This window comes from Cyprinodon tularosa, unplaced genomic scaffold (assembly GCF_016077235.1).
Source record: "Cyprinodon tularosa strain WSP-4 unplaced genomic scaffold, ASM1607723v1 ctg658, whole genome shotgun sequence".
Classification (NCBI taxonomy): domain Eukaryota; kingdom Metazoa; phylum Chordata; class Actinopteri; order Cyprinodontiformes; family Cyprinodontidae; genus Cyprinodon; species Cyprinodon tularosa.
Window position 1 is genome coordinate 136,560 of NW_024039405.1, and position 12,474 is coordinate 149,033.

The following is a 12,474-nucleotide window of genomic DNA, read 5'->3' on the forward strand; positions in this document are numbered from 1 at the left end:
AGACTCCATTTTCTTTTTTTCACTGCAGCAGAAGCTGTGCTGCCCAGTCAGATGCTTTTTAACAATTACACAGTTGCTGCATGGCTCTAAACAAGGCTTTCATCCACATCAGCTGTATTTTCAACAATGTTGCATCATTTGTTAGGAAATGACAAGCATTACCCAGGGAACAGCAGAGGGCATCAGTCTAACGGTGATGCACAGATTAAGCAGGGGCTGATGCATAGGAAAATGTTTTTTTCTTTCTCTGAAAGAAATGTTTATTTTTAAACCAATCATGAAATCCAACCAGCACGACTTGCCACCTGAATACAAATGTAACAACTCCATAAAGTCTGCATAAAGTGGGAAAAAGCAGAGGCGTGTAAAACTTGTTGCACTTCCATATTTTCCAGCAGCGAGGTGGCTTTACTGAATCATAGCCCTGTTTCTATTTCGGCTGGTGGGAGACAAAAAAAGAGGACGAGAGCGGGAGAGATGGATGAGAAGAAGTAGTGACAGCCTCTATCTGTAGCACCGTCTATCCGAGGAGAGGGTTACCATGGCTCCCGGTGGTGGGAAGAATCAGTCTGATCCGCTCTACAGCCAGAGAAGAGACCGTGCCGTCCTTCCTCGCCATCATTTCTTAATTTTGGGGTTCGGTTTTTATGAATCTTGATCCAGACTGGATGTCTGTACACGTTTACTGCGGAAGCAGCCTTCAATGCAGTTAACTGTTACACTTTAACAGCCTTAAACAAAAGAAAACACTGATGCACCACAAGAAACGGATGATGAAAAACCATTTCATCTCGCTTGCTCTTGAGATGAAAAACAACAAGCGATGAAGCAGAAAAATTCCCCCAATCAGAACGTCAGTTTACAACATTTCTCACAAGTATTCATAATCCTGTAACTTTTTTTTCACATTTGAACACCTTATATCCAGAAGAGTCAGGCTTTGGGGTTTTATGTGATAGATCAAGATTAAGCAGAGCACAGTGGTTAGCTGAAAGAAAGATGCACGTTTTCAAAACGTTTTACAATATTTGCTCTATTTCCTAGCAAAAGCTTGTTAGCACACTCCAACAGGCTGGAAAGCATGTGGGATTTTTTTCCCTCTTAATTACCATAGATTCTCAATAGAACTTAGGTCTGTACTTTGACTCAGCCATTTAAACTGGCTCTATGTTTTAGGTCATCAAGCTGGAAGCTGAACCTTCTTTTAAGCATCAGAAGCTTTTAATCTTAGGTTTGCCCTGCAATTTATCGTCAACAGTTTTCCCATCAACTCTAAGCAGCTTCCGTGTCCTTGATGAAGAAAAACATGATGCTTTCACCTCCATGTCTCAGGATGGTGGGCCAAGTTCTAAATGTTTTAACAAGTCCCCTATAATGGTTGCCCGTACCCTGCAGCATTACACTGTGGTTATGGTTGCTCTAGTGTCCTCGTTACTTATAACGTTTTGTGTTTTGATCCCACCTGGCCAGAGCACCTTGCCCCACGTTTTTTCTGTGACCTCTATATAGGATGGTGCAAAACGACACATCTCTTTCCAGTTTTAATATAAAGTCCAGATATTTTGGGAGGCAAAACTAATACTTGCACCATCAACAGATTCTCCCACCTGAGTTGTTGATCTCCCAACTACCCCAGATAGTCTTGTTAATACTTTCCCAGTCAGCTTAATATATATATATTTATTTATTTATTTATTTATTTTTTTTTTTTTTTTTTACTATAAGACATTGGACTGAACAGAGCCCAGTGGGATGTTGAAATCAGGGGACTGTGAAACTATTCCTTGTTCAGATTTCTCCACTTCTACCCTGACCTGTTTGCTGTTGTCCTGAGGCGCTATGATTTTTTTTTGTTACCACATTTAAGCTACGTATACATTACTTGGACAAGTGGACAATATTTTCTAATAAGTTGGCTTGGATTTTTATACAAGTCTGAAGTCAGAATAAAGAGGTCTGGATACAAAAACATCTCTCAATTTCAAAGTGAAAAAAAATATTCATTTTGCAATTATCCCATTCTTTTTACTCTTGATCTATCTCATAAGGTCCCATCGCAATATGTGACATAATGTGATAAAGTCCAAGGATTATGAATGCTTTTGCAAGTCACCATAAAACCACACACAAAACAGCAGTAATCCCAAGAAAAACAAATATTACCACACAACAAGGAAGCAGACCAAGCAAGCAAAAGACTAAACAAACAGGCCACAGAGAACAATCGGAGCAAAAAATCACACCGCTTGAGTGAAGGTATACAAAGGAGTGGGAGTTAATGAGTGGAGGACGCCACAGGATGAAAATGAGACAGAGCTAAAGGGGAGAAATGGGAAGAAAAAAAAAAAGGCATGCTGAGGCGGCAGCTCAGGGAGGAAAAAAATTATTTCACGAACGTGTAAAAAGACAGGACGAGAGTGATTTCCAATTCTGACATTTATTAGATCTATTCAGTCACAGGTACAGAGTTTATTGGCAGTGATTTTCTACAACAGGCACCTAGAGAAGGAAGCGAGCGAGCCAGATAAGGAATGATGGGCACTTCACCAATGTCACTGACCTATGACTAATTATAATCATAACGGCTCCGATTGCTGCAACATGAGCCGACTGAATTTGGTGACTCACTGCTTTTAAGGAGTTCTGAAAAATGATAGACAAAAAAGGTTCTGAGAGTGACATTGTTGAGTTGCTCTTAACTAGAAGTGGTGGGATGGAGAGGGGTGCAGCCTTTGTGTCGGCTGTTCAGGGTTTATAGCCTCACGGCTCTGGTTTTACTCACACAGCTAATGTCACCACTTTCAGTTGATCAGCTGGTCTCAACTCGACTCTTCAGAACAATATTGATTGTGCAACAAATACTGATCAGAAGAAAAACCTGTGTTGTACTTAGTTTTAATTCATCAAGACTTGCAGACAATCACATTTGCATGCACCCGAAAACTGTAGAAAAAAAATAAACAAATATATTCAACTGGGGGACGTCCCAATCACATGGTCGACCCCGACAGTTTGCAGCGCTGGAATTTTCAGGTAAACGTCACTCATGGAAGGAAAAATATGCACATCACTATTTACAGTAGTGTTATTGTTATCCATTGCGTCCGCGCGCACACTTACACACACACTGAGTTAAACAGAGCAGGCAAATTGAAGGAGTCAACATCAATTTGTCATTAAAGTGCGTCAGTCAGTATAGAAGGACTTTTACTTTGATAGTGGTACAATCATGACCACGGTTAAACACACATGCCAATACAGTTGCTTTCAAAGTAACAGTAGCCCGCACCTCAGGATCCAAATCAATCACTGTTTAGAGGATTTAAAAAAATGTTATTTTCTACATGATTTAAAACCAATACGTCACAACAAGCATGCCGCTGATTCTGGGAAACTGGATCATTAATCTAAAGGGGTTTGGTCATAATTATAGCAGAGAGGGTCAAAACAGGAGCCCAACAGGGGGCCCATATAAAAACAAGTACGGTAGAATCCTAATCCTATATATGGCGTTCAAACTACACTCCCCTGATAATCTTAGTAAAGTAGGTCCTTTTAGACATCAGTTGGAAGAACACTGATGTCTGGACATAAAAGCTGACCACAGAGGTGATATGGACCTGATAGTTTAACACATAAACATGGGCAGCAGGATATGGAAAGAAAAGCTTTTAAATAGATTATAGTACTACCATGTTGATTACACTCTGAGTGGATCAGAATTTAGCTACAGTTGGGTTTGAGTACTGAAACGATCAGACAACATGAAGTAAAGCTAATGAAAATGGTCCCTGAAAAGTCGGCATGTTGGAAATGCTGCATGTCATAGGCGGGACCTATGGCTGATCATGCCTAGATTGTCCTTTTTGGGTGATTGAGGATGCAGACCAATGAAAGGGAACGGTACACTGTGAGGCACAGCGGCTCAGGCGCAATGATAGGGCCCAACATTGCTAATATTATAGTGTTGGGCCTATTTATAACAAACTAAAGGTCATGGATTAGTATAAACACTTCACACTACTACGTGTTCACACTGACTTATGGGAGTGTTGGCCTAGTGGTTAGAGCAGTGTGCTTGTGCTCCAAGGAGGTTGTAAGTAGAGCTGGGCGATATAGAAAAAAAGCTTATAGATAAAAAAAATGCATATTGATCGATATCGATAATTATTGAAAAGATTTAAAACCATATTTTATGTGCAGCTCTGCCTGGACTTTTTCTAATATTGCCAAATGATTTAATTTTAATAAAGAACACAAACACAGACTTTGAATTAAATCTTTACTTAACCAACTTTTTTAACCATAACAGAATTGTTTTAAAGAAAAATAACTTAAGAGACCTGGGTTATGTTATTGAATACTGACAAAGAATAAACTAAAGTGACGAGAAAAGTGACCAAAATGAATATAACAAATAAATGCGAACTACAAAAACCCTTCTTTGGAACAATTTCCTCCGCCTCTCCTTGCTGCGACATCTTCATGTGCTCTGTGTTGTGGTTTGAGAGGGCGGCGCATGGTGACGGTATGCCTGGGTCCGCGATTGTGATTGGTTGGGAGGAAGTAGTGACTAGCATATACCTACATGCTAGGCTACAATGAGAAGGAAGGAAAACTGTGTTTCTTTTTTATCGACCCTCTTTTTTTTCTATTGCGCCACACGTCTATCGATTGATATATATCGTTATTGAATTATCGCCCAGCCCTAGTTGTAAGTACCCAGTTTGATCCCCACAGCCTGCACTCTGGATCCCTTAGCAAGACCCTTAACCCCACACAGCTCCCAGAGCTCATCCGTTTTCCCAAAGTGTTTGTTAACCTTGAAGTTATTATCAGGATGTTAAGATTTAATAGCTTTTTTAAACACACTACTATTACTTTGAGCACAACTGTACACTCAAACATACAGACACACACACTATGGTTTGTTACTGGTTTGTAGAAATACCTGAACTTGACTTTCCCTCTCCAACTGTGTCTTGAGACTGGGAGCAGGGTGGTGGCGGGGTGAAGTTGGCCTCAGGGAGACTGGTCTCAAGGGATGGGAAGGATGAAGGTGAAGGGGGTATCAGAGTACTGTTGGGGCTGCTGATGTCGCCCTCCCCCACCAGGGTCAGGTCAGTTTGGGCGTCCTCCTCCACTGTGCGGAGGCTCGGCCGAGAGTCGGAGGGCCGGGGGATGGGGGAGAGGTGGGTGCCAAACGTGGAATGGCGGGGAGGAGCCAGCAGGCACCTCCTGGCTGCTGAGTGTCCGTTGGCACTGGAGCTGAGGGAAGAGTCCAGGCTCTCCGAGCGCAGGCCGGAGGTGAGGGATCCCCGAGGAGAGACGCCGTTCTCTCGGCTCTGCTTCAGGGAGGCTGGGGTGGAACAGGCCAGGTCGGAGGAGGCGGGTGGAGTCAGGCGCAGGAAGTCTGGGAGCACCAGGTCTTCTTTGCTCAGGAGTCCACGCTGGTCGTTGGCTCGGGTGCTCTGAGCTCGGGTTAGCAGCTCAAAGAATTCTAAAAAAAAAAAAACACAAAAAACTTTTGCTTTATTTTCAATTTCCCGAAAAAAAGAGGAATATTTACAAGAGAAATATCTGAGGACACTTCTCGTCAGACACAGTTAGTCCAGAGGCGAAGCAAAGCAAGGAAAATCCACCAAAAAGTTGAACAAAAAAGAAAAGAAAGGAAAAGAGAAATCAAGAAAAGGGGGGTGGGCATTTACCTTCAGCTTCATCTATATTTATCTTTTTCTGTTTTCTCTTTTCCCCTGGGAGTGCTGAGGCTGGTCCACTCGCTCTCACAGAAATGTCCTTTGGTGCTGACCTTTCATCTCCCTGCAGATGCAACAATAACAATGCACTCTGTTAGGGGATGGAGGGGTGGGTGTGGTGGGGTGGGGAAGGTGTGGTCGCAAGAGGGAAGCTAAGCATGAGCTGCTAACCACTTTACTGAGAAGACTCCAGATTACAGAGCCCCTGGTTCTAAGACAAACCCCTCCCATCGCTCGCCCGTGTGTCTTTTCCTGATCTGGACATCCCCCCCCTATATTAATTTAGCTTTTTAAAGCAGGAAAAATAATCTGAATGGGTGAATTAGCAACAGATCCAGCAGATGGAGTAAAGAATAAAAAAATAAACCCTGACAGATTAACATGAAGTCAGTGCTAATAACTATAAAAGCAATATGAATGTAGAAGAAGCAGCGCAGCAGTAGAGGAGAAAAAAAAATGTCACCACCGCAGGGCCCTTTTTGTTAGACATGTAGAAGGGTAAGTGTGTTTTTAGTACTTACTGCAGCAGAAAAACTCCTGGTTGGAGGGAAGCCCTTTAGGGAGGAAGACTTGGATTTTTCTATTTCACAAACAGAGAGAAGACACGTCAAAATTCATCAGTGTGTGGACACAGGTAGGCAGGAGTAATGGGAGCTAGAGACTAACTCATGTTGTAAAAACATGAATTTCTACATCTTGCCGCTTCACACTGAAAGAAAAAAGAATGTATAGATAAAAAATCTGAAAGTCTGAAAAGTTTCCTTTAATCTGCCATCCTAAAACATAATCCAGTGCAGCTAACCGCCTTCAGTAGTCACCCTTTGGTACAGTGAGGCCCAACTAATAACCAGCTACGACTCGCCGTCCTGTTAAATGCACCCACCAGGCAGACAGAATTAATCAAAGAGGCATCAAAGAGATCCTCAGTAACTCTGAGGGAGCTGCAGAGATCTGAGAAGATCGTGACAAAGCATGATACTGGCAGCGTCATGTGTTTTACAAAATTATATCTAACAAGTATTTTCTCTTTCCTTTTTATAAATGAAAAATGTTTTTGTATTCCTTTATAACCTATAATCCTCCCCCCCAAAAATATGACTAAATATAAAACCAAGTGTGAATCGCTCTGTAAAACTCTTCTTTCAAAGGATCTGACTATTTGGAGATATTCTAAGGAGAAAATAGTGTTGGATGCTTTACCTTTCCCTGAGCAGGGGTCTGCCTGCTCCAGTACAACTCTCAGGCCATCCAGGCTTGATATGGGGGCACCCAAATCCAGCGGCTCCGTCTCCCCGCTCTAATTTCAAACACAGTGGGTTAGTGTCTTCACCTGTTGTTCTGTAAAATACCTCACAGAGGGACAGGGGCTGATATCTGTAAGCCCTCTTTCAGCTTTGGTCTACTGTATAATGCAGTTATAATGCCTGGAAACCCACAGGACTAAAATAAACCTGACAGGGGTTAAGGGGAGGACCAAAGAGTCGGCATGTTTGAGGGGTGTCGTCATTCTTAATTATAGCTCTGCTGCTCCATCTTCGCATGAGTCAGAGCTCTAACCACCGAGAAGGAAAAAGGATGTGGTTGTCTCTCTCCCCTCCCCTGACCATGATACTCCACCCTCGCTGCACAGGCTGCTGTCTCAATTTACAGGAGCTCGAAAGACATTAAAGCTTTTGTAGCCATCAGGGATGACTTACTATTTTTGCCACGAGATCACTGAGATTTAGGCCGTATTTTGCCACCACTGGACGGAGGACCTCTGTGACTGGTTTTGTAGGTTTGGCTTTAAGACCCACGGAGCGATTAATCGGCACCAGGTCCAGTCTAGGAGCAAACAAATGGCAGGGGTTATGGAGAGAACATTTAAAGCAGAAATAAAAAAAGAAAGAAAACAAGGAATGAAAGGTTTATACCGAAACAAAGTGCGCTTCTCCAATCTTAGGTCTCGTGAACAGAGAGTCATACAGTCTTGGTCCAACACTAAAGGCTACCGGGAGCAAAAGCAGGACATTTCATTGGTTTTTTGTTCCATTTATATCTGCTTTATCTCATTATAAAAGGCTTATCTGGTTTAATAAAGCAAAGAAAATCTTTCCTAACCTTCTCTCCTCCCACAAGGAAAAGATCTACGGCTGCAATGTTGACACAGATGTTGCGACACAGATCTTGGAGGACCTCCCTAATGGAGGCACCATGCCGTAAAGTGATGGAGGAACAGGAGCCGTCGGGCAGCAGCACACTACATTGCCTGGGTGTGCGTTCCCACGCTCCCACCGAGTGGCGATTATCAGACTGAGGATGCAGGAGTCAGAAAACCAGTCAGTTTCACCCTCACTTTGGTTTATATTGTATAAAAAAATAAGAAATGTGCAGGCTAAGTAGTCTATTATGATGAATTTACTACACTTTGGGCTCTGTGTTTCCATGGTGATCTGACCAGGCAAACCTACCTCCATTTTGGCAGCAGAAACAGAATTGGGGATCTCTAGACTGGCACTGGATGACAGGGAACCCTGGGACTCTCTCCGTCCATTACTACCCCAGAAATCTGCTAGAAAACAGGAAAAAAAACCTCCTTCAGATTCAGAATGGTAGATAGCCAAGAATACCATAACAAAAATCACAGTAGTATCCACATTTTGTCATATAATGTATATAAGGACACATTCTTTTCTGACTGACTTTCTAAATCAGACAGAAGGGTTAAAGCAAGGTTTGTTTGTTTTTTTTGGTATATGAAGCTTTATTGAAAACAATTTAGGGACTTAAATCGTATACAGCGGACATGGATATGGAAACGGAGGTGAGAAAGAACGAGGAAATAAGAGCTAAGGGGAGAGAGAAAGATAGACACAGAACACAGTGCATGAAAAACAGAAATTATACAAAACTGCAAAAATAGACACAGAAGTTATCCAGCAATTTGGAAAGCTCAGATCATGAGACAGAGTTGACGTCGACTTGAGAAAGGGATGAATTTAACAGCAACACCTCAAACATGCTGCCTCCTTAGATGATCTCATGGAAGAAATCAAAATATATTAGCCTTGATATACAGAAAGAAAAATATGGACGTCAAATCTGGTTCCTCCATCAGTGTAATTTCCAGATGGCTGAAGGGATCACTTTTATGTGTATATGTTAATGTATAGACTGCATGGAAATACCCAGTTATCGCACAATTCAGGAAGGAGAGGGGCTCTGAGTTTAAGAGAAGATGGGAAATCCACCACAGATCAAAAGCAAAACACCATCTGAAAGTTCTGGCAAAGACAGCCAAGAGTGTCCTTATCCAGAGTGGGTATTAAATGGACTGAAAGACCACTCAGCGATCAAGAAGCCATCATGTCTAATGCAAAACAAAATTACAGATGGTTAAATCCTTAATGGAGATATCTAAAAAAAAAATATTTAAGCGTTGGCCATTGTAAACGTTCTTAATGGGTTTTTATTTTTTTGGAAATAAAGAAAGTTTATTATTTATATGGTCTAGAGTTAAGAAAACTGAAAATTTTCGATTAATCATTCATATATTTACCGGCTTATGGGACAACTATGAAATTGTAAGACAAATGAATTAATTGAAAGTAGAAACAATGTAAAATTCATTAAATTACAATTATATGTTTACCTTTAGTTATTTAAGAAATTTGCAACCTTTAACATGAAATTAAACACATAATAAAGTACAAAAGGAAACTGAATAATATGTATTTCTCACAAGATTCCGGTCATGCCAACCTTTGGCATTTGAATCATATGTGTTGTTTTAAAATCCCTTTTTCTACTTGTGTTTGTAACCACAGTGCAAAAGTATCGAAACTTTTCCAACCATTCCTCTTAAAATACTTTTACTGGGATATTACTTGAAAGACCATCAGATATTAGAATTTATTTGTTAAACTTAATAAATGAAAACATAAATAGGACTTAAAATTTATGGTCAAAGATTCTCTAGTCTGACAGAAAGATAATAAAATGCTTTCAACCTTTAAATGTGAGAAGATTATGGTGAAGTGATTAAGAAGTATGGAGGGAAATGCATGTGGCACTACATTGGTCAGTCTACATTGGATGTAATAATGTGATAAAACTTGAAAGCTATGGTTATTTAAATGTTATTCTAACAGTAGAGAACGATAAACATTTAGCCAATCATGGCTTAACATCAATTCTAACCTAGATTAATGTCTCCAATGTCTTTCTTCTTTGGACCCTTCCCAAAGCTTCTGTTGCGAGACCAGGAGAAGAAGATGCCACGCTTCTTATCTGCGCTTTCGTCCTTGGTGTCTTCATTTAGGGACTTCCCTGATCTCTGTTTTCTCATGTCCTGCGTGTGACAAAGACAAAAATCACACATCACCCTTCAGTCTGGACAAGCATGAGTGATGCGAAAGACAGCAAACTTGCAGGTAAATCTTTGTTTTTTAGTGCTACCTTTTTGGGTGTAGAGAGGGTGGAACGGTCAGAGCTGGCGCTGTGTTTGGAGGGGGCAGGGCTGCAGGGGATATGGTAGGGGTCCGGCAGGGGCTGACCATCCTCCTCAGCACGCAGACACTCCAGATAGAGAGATGACTTTAGGAAACGCGAGTAGCTGTCGAACTTCATTAGGTTGAAGATCTATGGACATAGCAAAAAAATAAAAATAAAATCTAAGTAAGCATTTGGAGTAAATCATTTCCTGAGTCTGGAAACCTCAAGAATATTAAAAGAAAAAAAGCTCCACTAGTGTCACAGCCCCACTAGTCATGTTATGACAAGAGCCTTAACTCTTCACATCTAATCATGCTAATCGACTTGCTGAAAATACACAGATCTTTGACTGCATGTCTATTGCTTCTTGTGTGTTGAATTCTCTGTGGGTGTATGCCAGTTTGTGTTTATCTCTCTGGTAAAGCCTCTGAGCTTTTCTGTAAACAAACCCAGATGGCCACAAAAAAAATCTCAATATGCTTGCACAAAGCAAATGGAGGATAGATGAGACCAAACCCCCACCGCCACCACTGCACACAGAATCCTCGTGTATTGGAGCTGTCCAGAGGACGCCTTCATTACCAGCGTGACATAAAAACACTACCTGTAGCTGCTGGGTCTTGAACATGTCAGGCTGAGGTGATGTGAGGACGTCGTCTGCCAGCTGGGCCTGGCTGTCGATGTTCACTGGCATGGTGGCCTTGCTGGACAGAAAGTTGTTGTAGATCTCCCCGGCTTTCTGGGATAGCTGTAGGTAAAAGCAGTGAGGAGGTTAGCTGCTTTCATTTAGAGGACTTTCCACCGTCATTGGCACACCTGGTACAAAAGTAACAAACACACAGGTAATAAATGCTGAGGAGATGTGGAGATATCAAAGTGTCTTTGTAGATTTTTACAAGGTTCCAAATATATTTTCCATGCCCAGAATCAAATTACTTGACTTGACTGAGCAGAAGGAAGGAAGGAAGGAAGGAAGGAAGGAAGGAAGGAAGGAAGGAAGGAAGGAAGGAAGGAAGGAAGGAAGGAAGGAAGGAAGGAAGGAAGGAAGGAAGGAAGGAAGGAAGGAAGGAAGGAAGGAAGGAAGGAAGGAAGGAAGGAAGGAAGGAAGGAAGGAAGGAAGTCTAAATACAATGAGGACGGCATCTAAGAAAAGACAGAAAGGAATGAGATAGAAAAGATGGATGGATAGATACTTATATAAGGTTAATTCCAGTGTTTTCCTCACTGCAGAAATGCTGTTTCCTTATTTTGAACACCAGATGAGGGAAAAACGCCTTGGTGTTGCCTCATATATTTAGCCCAAGGAAACAGGAAGTCATTAATTACTTAATAAAGGTTGCTCTGATGACTAAGGCATACATCACTAAATGCTTTATTAACATTTCCTTTAAAGTAATTCTTAAGGGAGTTAGTAATGCCCTTTTTGCACAGGCTCCACTTGGCCTGGCTCCGTCCCACTCCACCATTTTTCAAGTGTGTCCAATAATGCTTTATCAGTACCAGTACTGGCTTTGTTTCAAGCCTAGTCATCCCTGACCGTAAACAGCGTTTCCGGTAAAATCAGATATCTCCTACCCTATAGCTTTTGTAAATGATCTTTACCAAAGGTGTCTATCAGAGAGGATGCCCATAATGTTCTGAACTTCGAAGAGTTCCCATTCACATCACTGATATCCCAGAAGATAAACAACATCTGTTTTCATCTGAAACTGTTCTTACCTGCTTTTTGTCTGTTGCAGGAACATGACAGAAGCCTTCGCAGGCTTGCCAGAACAAGATATTCTCTTCACTGAATTCTTTCTTGAGAAATTCCTGTGGAGGCAGACCAGAGGTTTTATGTAATCTAAAGCAGCCGATTGTTTGCATGTCTTACCCATAGCTGTTGCTGTTGAGACCATTAGTGAGGCCAGAAATTACTGGGTGCAATGCAAGAAGACTGGTGTATTCTAAGTGTGGGTGCAGGATGGTGTGGGCGAGTAGAGAAGCTGATCAGAGCGGAGGGAGGGAGGGTGAGAAGGGGAGGTAGATCTCTGAAGGCAGCACTTAATGCGAGCTTTCTGAAGGTGTTATGGGCTACATTCATTGAGGCATCTTTAGTGTAGGAGGACAGAATACAGTATAACAAAGGTGTTTCTGCCTAAAAGGATGACTTTGGACAAACTGTTCTGAAATGGAACCATTTGTAAATACCAGCATGTAGTTACTGCCAATGCCTGACTATGTACATATAAACATAGCTGATCCC

General features: G+C 41.6%; 1 protein-coding gene across 5 annotated transcripts in view; it reads right to left on the reverse strand.

The window, feature by feature from the left end:
- The window catches only part of rgs12a (regulator of G protein signaling 12a), a 66,003-nt gene that overhangs the window by 12,053 nt on the left and 41,476 nt on the right, over window positions 1-12,474 (reverse strand). For 3 of the 5 annotated variants that reach the window (XM_038309124.1, XM_038309126.1, XM_038309123.1), the window contains 12 exons: window positions 11,949-12,041; window positions 10,834-10,977; window positions 10,194-10,376; window positions 9,936-10,086; window positions 8,207-8,307; window positions 7,857-8,048; window positions 7,670-7,743; window positions 7,454-7,580; window positions 6,957-7,053; window positions 6,278-6,336; window positions 5,709-5,820; window positions 4,952-5,500 (listed from right to left, as the gene is read on the reverse strand). In XM_038309124.1, the coding sequence (XP_038165052.1) occupies window positions 4,952-5,500; window positions 5,709-5,820; window positions 6,278-6,336; window positions 6,957-7,053; window positions 7,454-7,580; window positions 7,670-7,743; window positions 7,857-8,048; window positions 8,207-8,307; window positions 9,936-10,086; window positions 10,194-10,376; window positions 10,834-10,977; window positions 11,949-12,041 (1,882 nt within the window). The remainder of the gene's footprint in view (window positions 1-4,951; window positions 5,501-5,708; window positions 5,821-6,277; window positions 6,337-6,956; window positions 7,054-7,453; window positions 7,581-7,669; window positions 7,744-7,856; window positions 8,049-8,206; window positions 8,308-9,935; window positions 10,087-10,193; window positions 10,377-10,833; window positions 10,978-11,948; window positions 12,042-12,474) is intronic. The other 2 variants (XM_038309127.1, XM_038309125.1) reach the window with 1 other exon arrangement.